At 40.2% G+C, this 22,242-nt stretch overlaps 1 protein-coding gene across 6 annotated transcripts in view; it reads left to right on the top strand.

The window, feature by feature from the left end:
* Positions 1–21,199, top strand: part of CACNB4 (calcium voltage-gated channel auxiliary subunit beta 4) — a 189,307-nt gene extending 168,108 nt beyond the window's left edge. For 4 of the 6 annotated variants that reach the window (XM_073305465.1, XM_073305466.1, XM_073305468.1 and 1 more), the window contains 2 exons: positions 12,759–12,944; positions 16,721–21,199. In XM_073305465.1, coding sequence (XP_073161566.1) covers positions 12,759–12,944; positions 16,721–16,981 — 447 coding nt within the window. In that variant the 3' untranslated portion in view covers positions 16,982–21,199. Of the gene's footprint in view, positions 1–12,758; positions 12,945–13,565; positions 13,930–16,720 lie in introns of those variants that run through there. The other 2 variants (XR_012154249.1, XM_073305470.1) reach the window with 2 other exon arrangements.
* The last annotated feature ends 1,043 nt before the right edge of the window (positions 21,200–22,242 follow it).

The following is a 22,242-nucleotide window of genomic DNA, read 5'->3' as shown; positions in this document are numbered from 1 at the left end:
TTTAAATTGTTTTATTTAACTAAAACAACAATGTTAAGTACTCTGGATTTTTTTCTTCAACAGCAAACCTTATTTTAACAAAACAAGCATACGTCCCTCTCTTCTCACATTTATCTCCAGACTTCTTCTCCTTGTCCAGATCTATTCTGCCCCCAACAATCTTCTGTTCATTGAACTTTTTGAAGCTTTGCACTTTTAGAGAGAGGGACAATAGAGTTGAGGTCTGTTATTTCTCACCTCTATATACTATTTATTTATTTTAAAACATTTTTGCTGTTAACAGGCATGTTATCTCTGGAGACACAAAACCACAGTTTGAGAACTGCAAAACTAAGCATCTCTGATTGTGTCTTCTGGACTGAGCACTGAGTCCCATTGGGTAGATAGAAAGATTAACCTAAATAATCTATACAGAAGCCTGTGGAACCCCATAAGATTGGGTTCCTAATACATGAACTATTGGAACTCATTTACAAAACTTTCTTAAACATTACATAAATATATTCTTTCATACTATAGAATTAGAATTTATAATCCCTATTCCATGATGAGATATCTTTGAGCTATAATGTATCTTAATTAAAACTATCTTTAGATAGGTTTTTTCTCAAAAAAACCTTTTATTAAAAAAAACATGATTTAAATTAAAAAAATCCAATTTTTATTTTTTTAAATCATTGATTTTTACCCACCCTGATCTACACAGGGAACAAATATTTAACAGTATGCTCTTAAATCTAGAAGAGAAAGGTATAACAGGATCCAATAGCTGGAAGTTGAAGCTATGCAAATTCAGACAGGAAATAATGTGTAAATTTTTGATGGTGAAAGTAATTAACCGTTGGAACAATATACCAAGGGTCGTGATAGATTCTCTATCACTGATAATTTTTAAATCAAGATTGGATGTTTGTCTAAAAGATATGCTCTAGACATTATTTTGGGGAAGTTCTATAACCTATGTAGGCCTGACTTGACATGAGCAATTGGACATTGGTAAGGCCTTATTTTTTGGGAGACAGGATTAGTATGCTAAATGGATCAGCAGACTGGAAACGAAATGTCTGTGCTAGTGAAGATAAGGGAGAACATTTAGGGAACAATTTACAATGGACAAGATAACAATGGATCAGATAAGGCTGAAACATAAGATGAGGTAAAAGTAAGTTTTTGCATGGAAAGTGTGTGCTATGCAAAGAATGGTTCCTACAAAGTGACCAAGCCAATCGCAAAATGGTAATGCAATGTATAGTAAATATAATGGAATGTTAAAAATGTATATAAAGGAAGACGATTTCTGTGTAACTTTGAATTTGTAGGTTTCAGAGTAACAGCCGTGTTAGTCTGTATTCGCAAAAAGAAAAGGAGGACTTGTGGCACCTTAGAGACTAACCAATTTATTAGAGCATAAGCTTTCGTGAGCTACAGCTCACTTCTTCAGATGCATATCGTGGAAACTGCAGCAGGCTTTATATATACACAGAGAATATGAAACAATACCTATTCCCACCCCACTGTCCTGCTGGTAATAGCTTATCTAAAGTGATTTCCAGCACAAATCCAGGTTTTCTCACCCTCCACCCCCCCAAACAAATTCACTCTCCTGCTGGTGATAGCCCATCCAAAGTGATAACTCTTTACACAATGTGCATGACAATTAAGCTGGGCTATTTCCTGCATAAATCCAGGTTCTCACCTCCCCCCCACCCCCATACACACACAAACTCACTCTCCTGCTGGTAATAGCTCATCCAAACTGACCACTCTTCAAGTTAAAATCCAAGTTAAACCAGAACATCTGGGGGGGGGGGGTAGGAAAAAACAAGAGGAAACAGGCTACCTTGCATAATGACTTAGCCACTCCAAGTCTCTATTTAAGCCTAAATTAATAGTATCCAATTTGCAAATGAATTCCAATTCAGCAGTTTCTCGCTGGAGTCTGGATTTGAAGTTTTTTTGTTTTAAGATAGCGACCTTCATGTCTGTGATCGCGTGACCAGAGAGATTGAAGTGTTCTCCGACTGGTTTATGAATGTTATAATTCTTGACATCTGATTTGTGTCCATTTATTCTTTTACGTAGAGACTGTCCAGTTTGACCAATGTACATGGCAGAGGGGCATTGCTGGCACATGATGGCATATATCACATTGGTGGATGTGCAGGTGAACGAGCCTCTGATAGTGTGGCTGATGTTATTAGGCCCTGTGATGGTGTCCCCTGAATAGATATGTGGGCACAGTTGGCAACGGGCTTTGTTGCAAGGATAAGTTCCTGGGTTAGTGGTTCTGTTGTGTGGTATGTGGTTGTTGGTGAGTATTTGCTTCAGGTTGCGGGGCTGTCTGTAGGCAAGGACTGGCCTGTCTCCCAAGATTTGTGAGAGTGTTGGGTCATCCTTTAGGATAGGTTGTAGATCCTTAATAATGCGTTGGAGGGGTTTTAGTTGGGGGCTGAAGGTGACGGCTAGTGGCGTTCTGTTATTTTCTTTGTTAGGCCTGTCCTGTAGTAGGTAACTTCTGGGAACTCTTCTGGCTCTATCAATCTGTTTCTTTACTTCTGCAGGTGGGTATTGTAGTTGTAAGAAAGCTTGACAGAGATCTTGTAGGTGTTTGTCTCTGTCTGAGGGGTTGGAGCAAATGCGGTTGTATCGCAGAGCTTGGCTGTAGACGATGGATCGTGTGGTGTGGTCAGGGTGAAAGCTGGAGGCATGCAGGTAGGAATAGCGGTCAGTAGGTTTCCGGTATAGGGTGGTGTTTATGTGACCATTGTTTATTAGCACTGTAGTGTCCAGGAAGTGGATCTCTTGTGTGGACTGGACCAGGCTGAGGTTGGTGGTGGGATGGAAATTGTTGAAATCATGGTGGAATTCCTCAAGGGCTTCTTTTCCATGGGTCCAGATGATGAAGATGTCATCAATATAGCGCAAGTAGAGTAGGGGCTTTAGGGGACGAGAGCTGAGGAAGCGTTGTTCTAAATCAGCCATAAAAATGTTGGCATACTGTGGGGCCATGCGGGTACCCATAGCAGTGCCGCTGATCTGAAGGTATACATTGTCCCCAAATGTGAAGTAGTTATGGGTAAGGACAAAGTCACAAAGTTCAGCCACCAGGTTAGCCGTGACATTATCGGGGATAGTGTTCTTGACGGCTTGTAGTCCATCTTTGTGTGGAATGTTGGTGTAGAGGGCTTCTACATCCATAGTGGCCAGGATGGTGTTATCAGGAAGATCACCGATGGATTGTAGTTTCCTCAGGAAGTCAGTGGTGTCTCGAAGGTAGCTGGGAGTGCTGGTAGCGTAGGGCCTGAGGAGGGAGTCTACATAGCCAGACAATCCTGCTGTCAGGGTGCCAATGCCTGAGATGTACCCTGCATCTAATTTGTAATGTACCCTGCATCTACTGCCTGCATTAAAGTCTGATCAACTCAGCCTAGCATTGCTGTATGTCAAGTAAAAATACTAAAGTGACAAAATCTAAAGTCAAACTAAGTTCTTAAAAAGCCAAACAAAAAAAGGCCTTGAAAAAAAATCCTAAGATCCTGTGTATAGAGGAGATCAGATTGGATGCTCACAGTGGTCCCTTCTGGCCTTGGAATCTATGAATCTGTGTATCCATAAAAAGCTCTAAAGTAAAGATGATGATCTTAATGGAAAATGCATTTCAAGTGGAATCAGAGGGAAATTGTTTTAATCCCCTGCCTTTTCCCACAAGATCATTTTTTGCTCATTCTGTCTCACGGACACACAATCCAAGTTAATCAGGAGTAAAATGGCTTGATATAGTAAAAACTTGAGCGATTCCTTTTGTAATATACAGTTTTCCTATCTGATTTTTCAATTTGTGGAAAAATTGCACTGTATTAGGATTCAGATTGTGCCACTTTTGATTACATCAGTGGAATCATTTTGCTACTCAGTATGAGTAGGGTGGCAAAATCAGACCCTAAAAAGTTGCTTTTTGATTATATTTATTAATATAATTAAAGAAAGGAAAATAAGATTTTGTTCCAGATTGAATTGCTTTTTTGTAGATCAGTTTTACATTTTCTTCACCTTCCTCCTCCTCATACTGAAGAATTAAAGGAATTCAATGTAGAATTCTCTTAAGTAATTTGTGTCATTTCTGCTTTACTCTTCTCCTTATTTAGAATATTTAACTGTTTTCTTACTGAATATACTGGTCAGCAGTAGAGATATATTTCATAGACAGTTGCTCATTTAGGATCTGATTCTGCCACTCTTATTGACATTGAAACTCACATCAAAATAAGGGTTAAATGGGACTTAAGTTATGCATAGGCTTTGTGCTGGGCTTCTAGATAGGGGTGAATTTCAGTTTGTATAAGGGTGGATGAATCAGGCTCCTGGGATCTGTTCTTCCCTGGCTAAACAAAATTCCCATTAATGGGAATTATTTGCCAACCTCACCTTATTTAGGAATCCATCAGATATGGAAAGATAGTCTACTTTATCATGGTGGTTAATTCTGAGGGACTCACAGTTATAGCTACTAGTGTTCTACTATAATTTGTCATAAAGGGAACAGTAACATTCTATTCCTACTGTTTTCTCCAACTACATTTAAATATGAGCTGCTGTCATAGTTGTTCTCACATAATTTTAGCTTAATAAAATCATGTTCTCAGTCCAAATATTCTACTATTTCACATGCTATTGTGGAAATACATTGCTCAGGTACATTAACTACTTTCTCTCTTCCGCATTTTTTGGACATGTCTGAATTATTATTGTATTATTCATGATATTGTGCTTGCACGCTATGAATTGGGAGAGAGGGTGCCTGCCCCAGGGAGTTTAAAATCTATAGGCTCTATCGTGCCTAGAACAGAGCAGTAGTTCTTCAATAAGTGTTCCTAGGAGTGCTCCATTGTAGGTGTATCTGTGCCTCTAATCAGAGATTTTAGGAGCAGTGTCCATTCAGCCCTCACATACACTCTCCCTCCCTTGTGGTCTGCCTCAAGGCTATCTGGCACTGTGCAGGTGAACCCCCATCAGTTCCTTCTCTACCGCCTTTGGCCTCCAATGGAGCAAGCAGTTGTCCCTTCCTTATCTGCGCCATTAGCATCAATAGTGGTTATTTTTGTTGTTCTCCTTAATAGTTAGTGTTTCCTTTTTACCTGTTGGGATAAAAAAAAAAAAGAAAAAACTTTAGTTTGCATTTCTCACCTTGGTTAGGAGGATTCCCCCCCCCCCATTTAAAAGACTGTCTAAGTTCTTTCAGTTTAAAAAAAGATGGAAGAACAACTTTCTTCAGCATTCCTCACTGCTAGAGGATGATAGCGTCCCCTCTCACCCCGGGCATGCCCGGCTCCCCCAACCTAAAGAGTTGCCTCTCTTGCCAGGAGTCAGCACCACCATTACCCAGTGACGAGTCTGACAGTGACCAGGAGGATGCCATTTCCCTGGCCTCTCATCATGGCCCGGCATTACAATACAATGGTCCTCCTCAATTCCATCAAGATGACCCACGATTGTGGTAAGGGCCCTCTTGGGTACCCACCCGCCACCCATGCTCTTCTTCCTCCAATGGCCATATTGGGATCCTTGGGTGACATACAGATCCCATATTTTGCAGGGGTCTAGTGTCTCTCAGAAGGCTGATGAGCTGCAGATTCCCCTTCAGGAGGTGCCAGATACACATCACAAGCTGGTGGATGTTCTGCACACTTCCTCCTCATCTAGAATTGCCCTCCCAATTAATGAGGCGAAGTCATCTGGCAGATACCAGCCTCCATTGTACCAGCCAGCAAGAGAGTCGACAAAAAATACTACATCAAAAGGAGTAGTTTCAGACACAAAAGGAGCAGTTTCAGGCCATTATCAGAGAGGGTCAATTAGTAGCCAGAACAGCACCACAGGCAGCACTGGATGCAGCCGATACAGTGGCCTGCTTCGTCTCCACATCAGTGGTAATGAGGCAGGCTTCTTGGTTACACCTTTTCAGGTTGCCCAAAGAGCTGCAGATGATGATGGAAGATCTCTCCTTTAAAGGGCTCAAGCTCTTCACTGAGAAGACAGACTCTTCTCTCCACACCTTGAAAGATTCTTGGGCCACATTATGCTCCATGAGAATCTACTCTGTGGGACAGAAGAGAAGATATAGTTCTCAGCCACAGCACAGGTCATGACCTCCTCAATACCCACCGTCTTAGTGCTATTATGAGTTGCAAGGTAAGATGCCCAGGGCTTAGAAGCGGAAGTAGTCAGCACCCCCAATCCATGACCTCTCAGACCGCCTCTTCTAAGCACTTTTGATGAGTTGCTTGTGGGCCCGTACAACTGTACCTTGCAACATCAGCTGCCAACTACACACCTGTCATGCCCCTTTGGAAGTCGTCAGGGCCTCTTTCACAGCAGTTGGGAGAGGATCACCTCCAACAGATGGGTCTTGGAGATTATTTTGAAGGGTTACACCATTCAATTCATGCCCCTCTCCGATTCCCACCCTCCTTCCTTGTCCCTCTTCAGGGACCCTTCTCACAAGAACCTACTTTGCCAGGAAATAGATCTGTTGTGCCTAGGAGCCATAGAACCAGTCCAGGCACAACTCAGGGGCAAGGGGTTTTACTCCTGTTATTTCCTGATCTCCAAGACAAAGGGAGGTTGGAGACCCATTATAGATCTAGGAGCATTAAACAAATACATGAGAGCGCAGAAGTTCAAGATGGTCATGCTAGCAGACATTATTCCATTCCTAGAGTAAGGAGATTGGTTTTTGGCCCTCAACCTACAAGATGCATACTTCCACATCTCAGTACAACCGTCACACAGGAGATTCCTACGGTTTGCCTTTGGGCAGGACAATCATCAATACAGGGTGCTGCCATTTGGCCTCCTGTATGCATGCAGAGTATTCTCCAAGGTTCTCTCCATTGTAGCGGCACACTTGTGAACACTGGGCTTTGTGATCTACCCACATCTAGATGACTTAGAGCTCCCTTGTTTCAGGATGCCGTACAAGCCACCCAGACAACCATGCACACATTTGCGCAACAGGGTCTAACAGCTCACCTTACAGAAATTGACACTGACCCCAGTACAGTGACTGGAATTTATCGGTGCCGACCTCAATGCAGTACAAGCAAAGCATTTCTTACACTACGTAGGCTCACCGTCCTTACAAGTCTCATAGAGACAGTCCAAGCCAGCTCTGAAACATCAGCCAGGAACTCCCTGCAGTTGCTAAGTAATATGGCAGCATGCACCTTTGTCAGTCCAAACACCCGGATGTTCGTGAGGTGTCTTCAGATATGGCTCACTTCTGTCTATTCCCCAAACAGGGACAGACTAACTAAACTGCTACCACTGCTCTCTGCAGTAAAGCACTCCTTGGACTGATGGAAAGACCCATCCAGTGTCCGAGCAATGTTCCATTCATGCAACTGCCACCGACTCTACCAATGGATGCCTCCCTAATGGGATGCGGAGCTCACCTCCATGAATGCAAGGTTCAAGGCAAGTGGTCTTCCATAGAAGTGACCCTCCATATCAATATTTTGTAGCAAAGGGCCATCAGGAATGCTTGTGCATGCTTCTGTGTTTTATCAAGAACACCCACTCAAAGGTCATTACAGACCATATGAAGTGTATGTTTTACATAAATTGCCAGGGAGGTGCCAGTTCTCCCTCCTTCTGCACGGAAGCATTCAAATTCATCTCAGCTGTCTATCTACCAGGGATACAGAATGTGACAGCCAACTGTCTTCGACAGAACTTTTCTCACCACCACAAATGGGAACTGAACTCAGAGGTGCTTTGAGACATATTCGCCCTTTGCGGAATCCCGACTGCAGAGCTCTTTGCTACTTACTGGAACAAGAAATATCATTGTTACTGCTCCAGGGCCAGCCTAGGGAAACATTCACTGGGAGACACCCTCATCCTCACATGGGACAAGGACTTCTTGTATGCCTTTCCCCCATTTCCTTTTCTGTCCAAGGTCCAGTTGAAAAGTTGACGAGACAAAATGAGAGTTATTCTGAGTGCCCTCTCCTGGCCAAGACAAGTCTGATTCCCTTACCGGGACACAGATGGCAATATGTTCTCCAGTTCCACTCTGGCCCATTCCCCACCTGCTCTCTCAAAGGGACAGACTGGTCTTTCACCCCAACATGCAGTTCCTCAGCCTCCAGGGTTGGCTCCTTCTTGGTTCCAAGGCTTAGGGTCAGAATGCTCTGACAAGGTGAAAGACGTGTTGCTGCACAGCCAAAAGTTTACCACTCAATGTACTGACCTACAAAAAGTGAAATGATCCCAAGTTTGGTGTCCTTCTAAGCACACAGACCCAACTCATCTTCCCTCCCTCTAATTTTAGACTACATTTTAGACCTCGAGGTCAAAACTCTCACTCAGTTCCCTTAAAGTACGTTTTGCGGCCATGCCAGCTTTCCACCATCAAGCAGATGGATATTCTACGGTTGCTCACCTGCTGATGTGTAGATTCCTTAAAGGCATTGGGAATCTCTTCCTGCATGTGAGACCACCCACTCCAATCTGGGATCTTAACCTAGTTCTCAGAGCTTTGATTAGATCTCCCTTTGAGCCCATGGCAACTTGCTATCTCTTACATCTGTCCATGAAGACAGCATTTCTAATTGCCCTCACTTCAGCTAGGCACATAGGAGAATTAGTGGGCCTAATGGCGCACACCCACCATACACAGTCTTTTAAAAAGACAAAGTAACTCTGAGGTTGCATCCCAAGTTTCTCCCTAAAGTTGTCTCTACTTTCCATATGTCCTGGTTTTTCCCCAAAATCACATCATGACAACAGGGAGGCGATTCTGCATATGCTAGATATTAGAAGAGCACTAGCATTCTACTTGGACAGGTCTAAGGACTTCAGGAAGTCTCCTAAACTCTTCCTTTCATTCACGGGAAGATCCAAAGGCTCCGTGATATCGGCTTGAAGACTATCCAAATGGGTCTTGGGTTGCTTTAATCACTTTTATCAAAGGTGCAACCTGTTGTCTCCATCCAAAATCTATACGCACTCCACGAGGTCAGTTTCTATCTGTCGCATTCCTTAAAGATGTCCCTCTTTCAGAAATCTGCAGAGCAGTTACTTAGGCCTCTTCCGACACTTTTGCAGAACACTATGCGATCACTGGAGATTCAGCCTCTGATGCCATCTTCAGGTCTACAGTGCTTTCTATAGTAACAGACACCATTCCAAAGCCCCAGCCCTCCATGGGGGGTACTGCTCAGGAGTCACCTACAGTGGAACGCCCATAAGGACACTACTCGAAGAAGAGGAAGTTACTCACCTTGGGCACTAATGATGGTTCTTCAAGATGTGTGTCCCTGTGGGTGTTCCACAACCCGTCCTCCTCCCCTCTACCTTGGAGTTCACCATAAGGGGCTTTGGGGTAGAGAAGGAACTGAGGGGGGTTCCCACACACAGACCAGGCGGGAGGGAGAGCGCATGTACAGGCCGAACGGACATTGCCAACCCAAATCTTCGATTAGAGGCACAGAGACGCAGATACAGCTACAGTGGAGCACCCATGGGGGACACATCTCAAAGAACCATCGTTCCTGCACAAGGTGAGTAACTTCCTTTTCATGGAAACTACTTAACCTCCTCAAATCAGCCTGTCTCAAAATTGACCCTGTAATAAGCACAGACAGTATAGTCCAAATACCACATTGCATGTTCATATTATTTTCAAAAGTGCTGTGTGCTTTTGGCTTATGTGTACAGATAATTTTAATTCTGACATTTCCTAACTTTTAAGTGCTTAACTTTGCAACATTTATAATGTTGTTTTAGTATTTTTGTGTGTGTAATATAATGGAATACATGATTTTATCAGCATGTGTTTGAAAGGATGCATTACTCATGAGTGGCAAAGCCACGTGTGAGTTGCAGGTAAACTCAGACAAGTGTCAATAGAACACTCATACTGCACTAAACCAGCATGATTTCTGTATAAGGAAAAGATGGTACAAAAACCTATTTTAGGAATGGTTTAGAGAATTTTAGAGCTTTTTACTGGGACCATTTTTCATAGTCCTTCACTCACTAATCAAGGCCTGAAAAGGAGCCAGAATTTACCAACATACAGTGCCAAAGAGCCACAGTAATAGATCAGCAGCCCCGCATCAGCTCCCCCCACCCACTCCCAGCGCCTCCCCACCACCACCAATCAGCGCCTCCCCGCACCTCCTGATTAGCTGTTCCCTGGCGTGCAGGAGGCTCTGCGGGGAAAGGGGGAGGAGCAAAGTCACAGCAGGCTCAGGGGAGGGGGTGGGAAGGGGTGGAGTGGGGGCAGGGCCTGTGGCAGAGCCAAGGGTTGAGCAGTGAGCACCCCACAGCGCACTGGAAAGTTGGCGCCTGTAGCTCGAGCCCCGGAGTCGGTGCCTATACAAGGAGCTGCATATTAACTTCTGAAGAGCCACATGTGGCTCCGGAGCCACAGGTTGGCCACCCCTGCACTGATCCTTCGTTATCGTAAGTCCATTTGTACATGACTCAGGCAGTCATAAAATAGTTTTTCTGCAGTTAAATATGTCATGACTAAATTCCATTATCTCAGGTCCCCTAGAGCTAGAAGCAAAGGTGATTCCCATTTGGAAACTGCAAATCTACACTTGCCAGTGAGCTATAGCTCACATATAGTCCTGCAGGGCTGCAGAATAACTAGCTATAACATCATACTGTTTTTATGTACAGAGAAGCTATCACTAGATTAGCACAGAATCTTGCCCATCCTAGGTTTCAAGCAGTCTTCATGTTTGGAGTATGTGAGTTGGAGGAGGTGGGGATTTAATTCAACTTTTGCGGGATGGAAGAGGAAACATTTATTAAGTCAATTGATTTTAAAAAAAAATTAAAGTGGCAGTTAAAGGGTTAGAGGAAGTTGTGAGGACTGGATTAGTGGGCAGACATCAGATGAAACAATTTACCATATGGATGTCCGCTTCACATATATTGTGTCGTTACATGTCTATATAGGGGGTGTGTGTGTGTATAAGGGGTACAGGAGCAGAGTATTATGTGGTTTTGTGTGTGTGTTTTTACTGTACCAATCACAATAACACCTGCACCATGCAGTCCTTATTTTATTCCTACTATAGTTCCATGGTATATTTTCCCACTGAATTGAAAGTGAAGGGGAAAGACACAGGTGCAAAACTTTACTGTTGAAAATGCTGAATTTTCTCAGTGGACTAAATTTGTGAATATTCATGAAAATGTTTTCTTCAGAAAATGGGCATTTGTTTTATTATGCCTGTCTTGCAATTCATAAAAATCCACTCATCTAGTACAGCTCTAAACCACTTCCATTGCTGATAGAATATGAAAACACTAGCTGCATATAAACTGCCCTTTTGGCAGCCAGAAAGTCACAGGAGCTGTGTGTCCTACATTCCTTTGATGTTCAACAATAGATATACTTTGTGTGGCATATAAGTGTCAGCAGGTCTGAGGTACTGTATTGAGGTATTTGTTCTGCTGCTTAAGTACTGTCACCAATGAATGAATTCCTGGGGGGGAAAAAGGGAAATCATAACTTGTAAGACGTCACCAATTTAAGAACAGGCACAGGGCCATCTGGACAGATAGATACAGATATAAATTAAGGCAGTTAAGACAATGCATAAACATCATATGTAGGTGCTGTAGACAGAATTCCCAGCTGTGAATGTTTGAACAGCTGTATGTCCTGAACTTAACAGTTATGCTAAGTAGAAATGTCGTTGCTAATATAACTGTAAATTGTATGAACTAGAATAGAGATGTTCTTCAGCTGCAGTTTCAATTCTGGATCTGAGTTCAGAATCAGGATTTTGTTTATCAGAGAGATATGAGTCATCCCCAGAGTTCAGAACCAGAATTAGAATTCAAAATGATCGAGAAAAACTGGAGAAGTGGCCTGAAATAAATAGGATGAAATGAAAGTCAATAAGGACAAATGCTTAAGAAAGAATAACCAATTGCACAAATACAGAATGGGAAATGACTGCCTAGGAAATAATACCGCAGAAAAGGATCTGAGGGTTATAGTGGATCACAAACAAAATATAAGTCAACAATGTCATAGTGTTACATCCCAGAATGTTAACTTTTTTTTGTATTGGCAGGGGCCTTGTAAACTAGAAATGAGAAGTAATTATTCTACTCTACTCAGCACTGATAAGGCCTCTTTTGGAGTATTGTGTCCAATTCTGGGCAGCACCCTTTGAGAAAGATGTGGACAAATTGGAGAAAGTCCAGAGGAGAGCAACAAAAATGATTAAAGGTCTAGAAAACATGACCTATGAGAAAAGATTGAAAAAGCTGAGTTTGTTTGGTCTGGAAAAGAGAGGACAGGGGAGGGGGGAAATAGCAGTCATCAAGAATGTAAAATGTTGTTATGAAGAGGAGGGTGATAAATTGTTCTCCTTAACCATTGAGGACAGGAAAAGAAGTAATGGGCTTAAATTGCCGCAAGGGAGATTTAGGCTAGATATTAAGAAAAACTTCCTCACTGTAAGGGTAGTTAAGCACTGGAGCAAATTACCTGGGGAGGTTGTGGAATCTCTGTTACTGGAGATTTTTAAGAACAGGTTGGACAATCACCTGTCAGGGATGGTCTAGTTATTATATAGTCCTGCCTTGAGTGCAGGGGACTGGACTAGATGACCTATTGAGGTCTGTTGCAGTCCAACATTTCTATGAACCTATGGTTATTTGGGTGTTCCTCTTTTGATGCCCATAAAAAAATAACTGAACTAGCATTTTCTTGTTGTGTACAGGAAATGTTTGATGTCATTTTGGATGAAAATCAGCTTGAGGATGCGTGTGAACATTTGGCAGAATACCTAGAGGCATATTGGCGTGCTACGCATACCACCAGTAGCACACCTATGACTCCTCTTCTTGGAAGAAACCTAGGATCGACTGCCCTTTCACCATACCCTACTGCAATCTCTGGATTACAGGTATGAATATGCATCTTGGCCCCCAGTCACCAGTACAGGTCAGTTTTATTCATTATAGGAAAACAGAATAATACGTTTTATAGACTGTATCCAGTATTTTTTTTCAATTAATTACTATTTGCTGTTTGGTAAGTGCCAACAATAAGAAAGCAAAATAGACCCACTTATTCAACAGGGAAACATTTTATTAATAGAGTGCACTGGTGTTCGGACTAGTTTTGTCTTAATGGGGAATATAATACCCATAACTCCTTTTGGCATGAAGAATAAACTGAGATAAATGGCACTCTGTCAAAAGCTATATAACAAAATTGCATCTTTTTATGTAAGAAAGTGCCATTAGAATTAAGTCTTTCAGACTGAAAATAAGCATGTAAAATATGATAGCAGTTATGCTGGTAAGAAATACTATTGTTAAGGTTGCAGATCTTATTCTGTTATAACCCCATTTTCACATGCTCATAACTTTTCACAACATTCATCTTTTGGGCCAAAATTTTCCATGCTTGGCCTAAGGTAGAGCTTCAGCAAAATCCCTTTCATGTGTTTGAGTTCATTGAGTGTGAATAAAATACATTTTTTCCCATTGAAAAAAAAATTCTGACCATTTTTTTTTCACAGGGATAGCTCAAAAACGGCGAACTTTGAAACTTCAAACGTGGCATGTAAATAGTCCTTAATGAGAAGTACGTGCTTTACTAAGTTTGAAAAAAATGTTTTTGAAATAACAGTTATGAATGTTTGAAGATGCAAGACCGGGAGGGAATGCAGTGAACATTTTTTTCATTAATTCTGAAAGTTTCAGAAAGAGTTCTGCATGTGTGTGTGACTTTTGAGGAATGTGCACTTGCTAATATGTGTCAGCAATAGAGCTGAGCAAATAATTTGTAATGCATAATTCACCTGAAAAATTTAACCTCTGTTCTGCTTATGGAATATTTGGAGGCAGATCGTAATTTCTGAATAAAGTGATTCAACATTCAAATTGATTGATTATTTAAATTTATTCAATAAGTGTATGAAAATTACTCTGTGAATTAATTGCACAGTTGACTGCAGATAGACCATTTTGATTCTGTTAGGCCCAATAAATTATGTGGTATTAAATTCCCTGATTGGATGAGTGCACAAGCACTTCTGGTGTTAGTAATCGCATGAACAATTGTAAAATATTGTTTCCATGCTCACTTAAGTGTAACATTTCAGTTTGCCATCCATTCATATCAGTAAAATGCCATCTCTTGAATGTTCACCTAAGCAAACCTAAAAGGACTGCGGGCATAGCCAAAGCAAATCCATTTAAAGAATTATGGCTATACATCACATTTTTTCTGATATTTGTTTACCTCTAGTCAGTAGGCACTGATAGTGACTGTGACATGTTGCTCCACTTACATAGGGAAAACTTACACTGAAGATGAAAATTACCCCTATGCAGGGGGCCAGCAGAAGGTCTATGCATTGTCCCTTACTACCCACCTTAGCAAAATTGTGACGGCTTGAATGGTGCTAGTTATCTGCAGAGGAGTAAATTTCACCCTGAGTTTATTATGCCTGAGTAAAGACTGCAGGATTTGGTTCACAATGCCACTTAAGTGTTTCAGACCATTTAGAAAGTTGGGTTGACATGGTTATGTCACATTAAGGACTTACATTATCTTAAGTGATTATATCTTACACCACTTTCAAGACATTTGCCATCTGAAGAATTACATCAGTTTAAGTGTTTGACACCATAAGGTGATTGAGATAATTATACAGACTTCAGGAATTAAACCAGCATAGGTGCTTTGCTACATTAAGTATTTACTACAGTACTTTAAACCCTTATGACGTTTTTTCCTTATCAGCTATACTACCTTTAAATTACTAGGAAACTGAATGCAAAAAAGCCAAAATCCTATGTTAATGCAATACAGGTGTACATTTATGCACTCAAGTCCAGGAGAAACAAAAGTGAAGATTGCACACACAACTTTAATTATGTTTCATTGCATATACTTAATTTACTTGTTTATATTTTATATCTATCTATATAAACTGTGCCAGTCTGAAGCTCAAGATACAAGGAGCAATGCAACTTAGAAATACGTAAAATTCAAATAGAGCATATTAACCGTATGCAGTTGCAACCCACGTTGAGTGTGTAGAGTTTTGTCACCCTCTAGTGGCTGGTCCACAGACAAGGCTGGAGTCTGCAAGTTCCAGCTAATAGACTTAAGTCCTTTGGCTCAAGTGGTGGAAGCTCAATGTTTTTATCTCTGCAGGACCCAGTTTTGAACCCAGCTGTTCAAGTGAGGCCAGATATGGGTTATCATACATTATCTTATGATAATCATATCTTACATTATGAGATAAGAGGTTATCTTTTTACAACACCTACAAACATTAACTCACATCAAATATGTTCCACACCCAGAAGAGGTGAAGAGATTGAGATCAGAATAACTACAAAATCAAGCCGGTAATACAAAGATATCTCTGCATCCAGTAAAGGAAAGAGCATATATTACAAAGTAACTGGGGGGAGGGACAAGTTGCATTCGCAGAGATGTTGTAGATGTTAGACCAAGGAGTTAAATAAGAAAACAGAGATAAAGACACATTAAACAAAAATAAAAACTGAGCCATAATAGATATTGAAACAACATGGAATGACAAAAATCTTTGGGATAACATAATACTTGGCTATGAATTATAGAGTTAAAACAGATTAGGTCATGTAGGTGAAAAGTAGAACTGTACCAGAAAGATTGCATAGAATAGAGAAAAATTCTGAGTTGAGAGGACCATACAGTAGAATCTGAATGGATACAAATCTCAGATCATACGAATACAAACATACTAGTAGCATTTTACTATTAGCCTTTGGATCGGAAAAAGGATATTGAGTGCAAAATCGTGAGAGAAAGAACAGTCAGCTAAGTTGGTGCTTGATCAACCTTTTGAATTTCTGTTAACGTTGGTTGTGCGGAGACATGAGAGAATAACAGTGGTAATAATGGACCATGTCTGATGATATTGGATGGAATGTTGTTCTCTCAATGTGGACTGTTGCCTCATTGTACCAGTTCAGAGGCAATAATGTGATCTTGTGATTTGATCTTGTGACCACACATGATTAGATATTAACCAATCACTATGGAAACATAAGGACAACAAAGGCCAAATCCCTACTTGGTAAATGGTCCTGGTCAAGGAGTTTCTGTGCAAGTTATTTGAAATATTTATTATGTTTTAGTTATAAAAATCATTTAACATCTAACTACTTCAGCTAGCCTTCCTGTAGAGTATTTGGTTATACTCTATTAGCTCATAGTTTAAAAATCTTTAAATAACGCTAAATGAGCTGCACCTTTTGGAAAAACCAAAACTCCTTTTCAGAAAGTTTCTACAAAACACAGATTCATCACAAATTACTAAAAGGAATCAAAATAGAATTATGAATGTTATGTTCATGACTGGGGAGAAGAACTGGTAAGTGTAGTGTGCTCTGAAATTGATCTACTAGTCACTTCTTACTGAAAGTACTCTGTAAAATTTTATAAGATTGCATATAAAAATACTTTGTATTATGCTGTGTTTGGTCTCCTATCAGTTTTGGGAATCAGACTATTTTCACATCCATCTCCCATCGCAAATAAATTTTACTATTAAAAAGGAATTACAAACGTGGATGGATTCTGAAGGACCTCAAACTGAGGCTCACAACTAACTTACAAGAGGTGAAATAAAATGGTATCTGTATTAATCCTTACATTCATTTACATTTTTAGAGCCAGCGTATGAGACATAGCAACCACTCTACTGAGAACTCTCCAGTTGAACGAAGAAGCCTAATGACTTCTGATGAAAATTATCACAATGAAAGGGCTCGGAAGAGCAGGAACCGCTTGTCTTCCAGTTCCCAACACAGCCGAGATCATTACCCACTTGTGGAAGAAGAGTACTCTGACTCTTACCAGGACACTTACAAACCCCATAGGAACCGAGGATCGCCTGGAGGATATAGCCATGATTCACGACATAGGCTTTGAGTTTAGGAACCTGGGGAAAAATAGTATTCATTAGTTGACAACTTTCCATAACATAGCTAGGAAAAACAAATCATCTTAATTTAGCAGGTGTAACACAGTTTTACTGTAGTTACAAGCTGCTGTCATTTGATGCTTAAAAAAAGGAAGAGGGGAAGAAATTCACAATGCCCTGATGTTTAGGAGGAAATTAGCTTGCCCAATCATCCTGGATTTTTTTTTAGTACAGCATTTGCATTTATAGCAGTACCTTTTTTCCTCGTTAGCTATTAAACATATCAGTTCGTAATTTAGGGTACTTATAAAGGCACATATAAAACAATTTCCTGTGCTGGAAATTCCAAATGACCAGTTCCAGTTGGAACCAATTTATAAACCAATTCTTGTTGGAATTTGGGTGAACTGACTGGAAAGTCGACTTGAACAAGTTGCAATCAATTGAAAAAAAATGCAGATGAAGAAATAGAAAATTAACCACTATCAGCCAAAAATCAGCTACAGTATGTTTGCTGGAAGCTAAATTTACACTCAAGGTTAGAATAAAAACATTTTAATGTATATTCACTTTTCCTGACTGGCTTTTTCAGACTAACCAAATGTAAACCATTTGTAGTGCCAAATATCACAAATTAATGCAGCAATTTCAAAGTACTTTCCTGTTTGAAAATTTCTTTATTTTTTCTCCTGACACGTACGTTGCAGCAATTTTTTTTTCATTTGTTTAGTCAGTACTGATACTTTTGTTGTGGTCAGCAATGATGATACGTGGAAGAGACCAGTAGGAGTATGAACAAACCCAAGCCTAGCAGGAATGATGAGTTTGAGAGTACATGGCTGTTCTTTCTTTGGTTCATCACAAAATCCAATATCAAACAGTAGAGATGTGATGCTTTTTCTCCCATTCTCAATGTTCTGCCATGTCAAATAGAAAACTGATCCATTCTCCCAACCACACATGTTCAGCATGTACTGTATTTACATTCCCACACAATTGAGTACCTTCACATTACGTTTTTCAGTTTCCCTCTTTGAATGTCTGAAAATTCCAGCATCACACAAGAACCCTCCCTAGCCACATCATTTAAATTTTATTGATAAAAGCAGAATTTTTTTCCAAATGGCTGTAAATTATAAAACAAAGATTCCGAAAGATACAGCTTGCAATAAAAACAGAATAGAGTACCACAGAAGGTCTGCTCACTGTAAAATTATAGAGCTGACATTTTTAATTCAAAGAACTATGATAAAGTCTTTGGAGATTTTGCTGCCTTACTTCTAATGAACACTGCTTTTCACCTACTGACTATTCAGTTTTTAATGGATATATTTATATAGTTAGACCTTATATCTTACATTATCATCGAAGCCTTAGATCCAATATGATTGAAATAATTATTGTAATTGACCATTTTATACAACACACTGGTGTCGTTACGCATAGACTCTTTCTAAAACACCCCAGACACTGCATGCATTTTCTAAAACTGACAGAACTATGTGTAAAATATCATTTTATGCTGGTTCATGTCAAAGCTATTTTTTGAAAATGAAAGTAATTATGTTTTTATATTTTCCTGTTTCTTTCCCAAAGCCTCCTGAGAGGTAGGCTATAAAAGCATGTAGCACTAAACAAATTTCCTGAACGTTATGATGTCTTCTATTTTCTGGACCAGTTAACAAAGATGCTTTTGATATTTTTCCCTGCTAGTGAGCCTGAGCATCTGCTTAGTGATGACAACTTGAAATGTAATTCACTACATATCTGGTACAACCAAAATAATACATGTCTCTAACAGCAAAAGATAATGGATGCAACTCTGGCTTTTTGGACAGGTTTACTGCATAAAAGACGCCTTTAATGATCTGTCACTAGATGATTCAGTTGGGCCAATTGTCAACAACTAAAACATAAAATACTTGCATCCACTGGAGTAATAAAGTTAAGAATTAACATATAGGGTCAGTCCCTGCTGCCCTTTTTCAGGTTACACTCCTATTGATCTCGGTGTGAGTTTGGCCTGAGGCACTAATGCAGGATCAGCCCTCATAGTGGTGGCATATGCTGCCATTTCTAATATCTTATGTTACAACACAGTGGAACATTCTCCAATAATATTTACAAGTCTTTGTTACATGTACAGCACACATCTGCATGAGAAAGAAGGTATTAGGCAAAACATTTTTCTATAAGCTTTGACAGTTTCTTTTTGTGTGCATTAAAGTATTAATTGCAAAGAATGCACTGAAATGTGTAAAGCTAGATTAGACAGCTGTTTATCTTTATTCTGTAGTAGGATTAGGAATCAGATCATTAACTGCTTGAAGATATTTGCATTTTATGACAGGTAGCTGCAACACCACTAATATTTTCTAGTAAATGAGATTACTGCTTTATCATTTCAGAGACAAAAATGTCATTTATTTTTTAAAGCCTTTTGGAGCCTTGTTTTAAAGTCTTCCATGTCATGCTAGTAAAGGGAAAGATCCCCACAACACACATGCACAAAATTCACCTGCTGCATTGTCTGAAGTGCCAAAACCACTTTTGTTTAACGTTCTTATGAAAATAACCTGTTGAAAGTAGTCATGTATATGTCTTGAAGGAAAATTTTGAATGTTTACCTTAATTCTGCAGGTTTATTTTAAGTTTACCTTCCTTTTCTGTATGATTTATACCCCCTCATTCTAATACTTAAATATCATCAAAGTTTGCTTTTTTTTTTTTTTTGCTTTTGTTTTGCAGGGAGATATATACTCTTAAAGTATATGTTTATATAAAATGCTGACAGGAATACATTTCATTGTGAGTAAATGCTATTGGGAATCTTTCTTTTACAAATTATTTTTTAAGAAACAAGAAAAATAATAAGAGCTGCAATGCTGATTAAGGCCATTTAAATTCATAGTATAAACTATGTATTAGAACTTCTACAATGTTAGCCAGCCATCTTGTGTGGGTTTTTTATGCAATGGCTTTATGTGAAGATGTGAAATTAATGTAGTCCTGAATGAGTAGGAATAAGACTAATTTTTCCAATTCCTGCTATAATTTCTCATGATTATTATAACCTGATTATAGTAACAATCAGGATTCTATTGCTACGCTCCAGTATATACACAAATATTTATTTAGAAATGTTTATAAAATGTTGATGGTTCTTTGTTATTTTTATAGGTTTTTATTTAAGACTTTTGGGGTTAATGATAATTTAGGCAGTGATAGCCTATGCTGATATGACAGTCTCAGTGACATGATCATCTAAAGACAGTATGCTTCAATGCATTCATTTGCCTGACTATAATTGAAGAATGAATTAATTTTAAAATATGGCGCATATTTATAAGAATTGTAATTGTTCCCCTCAAACTTGAATTATTATTTTTTAATTTTACAGAATGTTTTCATCTCTTTTGCTATTTATATAGTTGAGCAACAGGCAGTTGTAAACTGGGTACATTTTCTGACATACAATATATTAGGAAATTGTTTTTTAAAAAAGAAGATAACTAAAACTGTTTTGAAGTCATTTTAACTTAAACACTGTGGGCCATATCATGCCATCATTTTCGAAACAAAACTTTCTGTTGAGTTTAGTGGATCACTCTGCTTAGAAATCCATGTATATTATGACCCTGGGACCTAGATTTTGCCCGCAGAAGTGAGTTTCCCATTGAAGTAAGTGGAACTTGCACCCTGACTACTTATTTTTGTGCTCAGTAAAGCAAGAGTAGTTTTTGTAGCAATAGCTTTTGCTATTTATGCTACCTCTTGGCTAGAGAACATGAGCCTGATTCTGATCTCCCATATTTCTGACTTACACTTATAAAGCCAGATACAAATCAGGTGCACCTGAGATTAGAAAAATTCCCAATGTCTTCAGTAAACACGCCAATAAATCGTACTCAGAATGTTAGTGTTGGCTTGGCTGCAAGTGGAAATACACTTGCCTATGGGCTGGACTACACTACACACTAGACTGAGATAAGGCAGCTTATGTTGAACTCCTTATGTCAGTGTCTACCCTACAGCCTTCCTCTAGTCAATGTAAGTGCCCTACTACACCAACATAACTCCCCCTCCATCATAGGCATAAGAACCATGTAATTAGCCTGATGCCCTGTCTGTGTAGACATTTTTCAGAGTAACAGCCGTGTTAGTCTGTATTCGCAAAAAGAAAAGGAGTACTTGTGGCACCTTAGAGACTAACCAATTTATTTGAGCATGAGCTTTCGTGAGCTACAGCTCACTTCATCGGATGAGGTGAGCTGTAGCTCACGAAAGCTCATGCTCAAATAAAGTGAGCTGTAGCTCACGAAAGCTCATGCTCAAATAAATTGGTTAGTCTCTAAAGTGCCACAAGTACTCCTTTTCTTTTTGTGTAGACATTGTGTCCCTTACATCCACAGTCTGGTCAATTTCACAGCAGGAGCCATGAAACTGACAAGAAAGCCCCTGCTCCCCTGGAGAGCTGGATAGTTGGACCCTGCTCCCAGCTGGGAGCTGGGGTGAGAAGCCCAAGCAGCCCCCTGCCCGCTCCCTGCGAGGAGCCCACCTGGCTCCCAGTGGGAGCAGGCAGCAGGAGGGCAAGAAGGGCAGATGGACTTTGCTCCCTGACAGCAAGAAGACCAGGGTGGCTTCCTCCCACTCCCAGCAGGGAATGGGGTGGCAAGAATCCCAGGGCACCTTCCCCCTTGCTCCTGGCAGGGAACAGGGAGCAGGGAAGTGGAAGCCTGTGGAGAACTCAGGAGCCTGTGGGAGCTTCTGGTAGGGAGCTGCTAGCAGAGCTGAGAGACTGGGCTCTCAGCTCCCCACACTGCCCCTCTTAGGTCGGTGGAAGTGCTCCTGGTGAGGACGCGCACAACTGACCCAAGGAGGGTAGTGGGCACATGCACCACAGCAGTAATTACTGTGGTGGCTGTAAGTTGTCCTAATATAGGTCGACTTAGGTTTGTAGTGTAGACATACCCGGTTTTAAAGCTCCTTTTATAACTGACCTTTGGGTATTATATCCTTTCTTTGCTCCTTGCTTTTTAAGCTAGTGTTTGTGAGAATAAAGATTGTAAGTAGGGAGGAAAGTAATTTTAAGACCAAGAAACTACTGGAGAGTGAGTGCTTATGGTAGTTCTTTTCTGTGCCACAAGCTACCTGCTTCTATAGATAATGGTAGTTACCATAGGGGTGCACAGGTCCATAACTTCAAGTTCAGTTCCGTTTCAGACGAATCTTCAGAATTCACCTTGGTCTCAATTCCACATCCTTCTTT

This window comes from Lepidochelys kempii, chromosome 11 (genome assembly GCF_965140265.1).
Source record: "Lepidochelys kempii isolate rLepKem1 chromosome 11, rLepKem1.hap2, whole genome shotgun sequence".
In the NCBI taxonomy this organism is placed as follows: domain Eukaryota; kingdom Metazoa; phylum Chordata; order Testudines; family Cheloniidae; genus Lepidochelys; species Lepidochelys kempii.
Note: the sequence above shows the minus strand (reverse complement) of the source record. Positions and strands in the feature narration are given on the sequence as shown.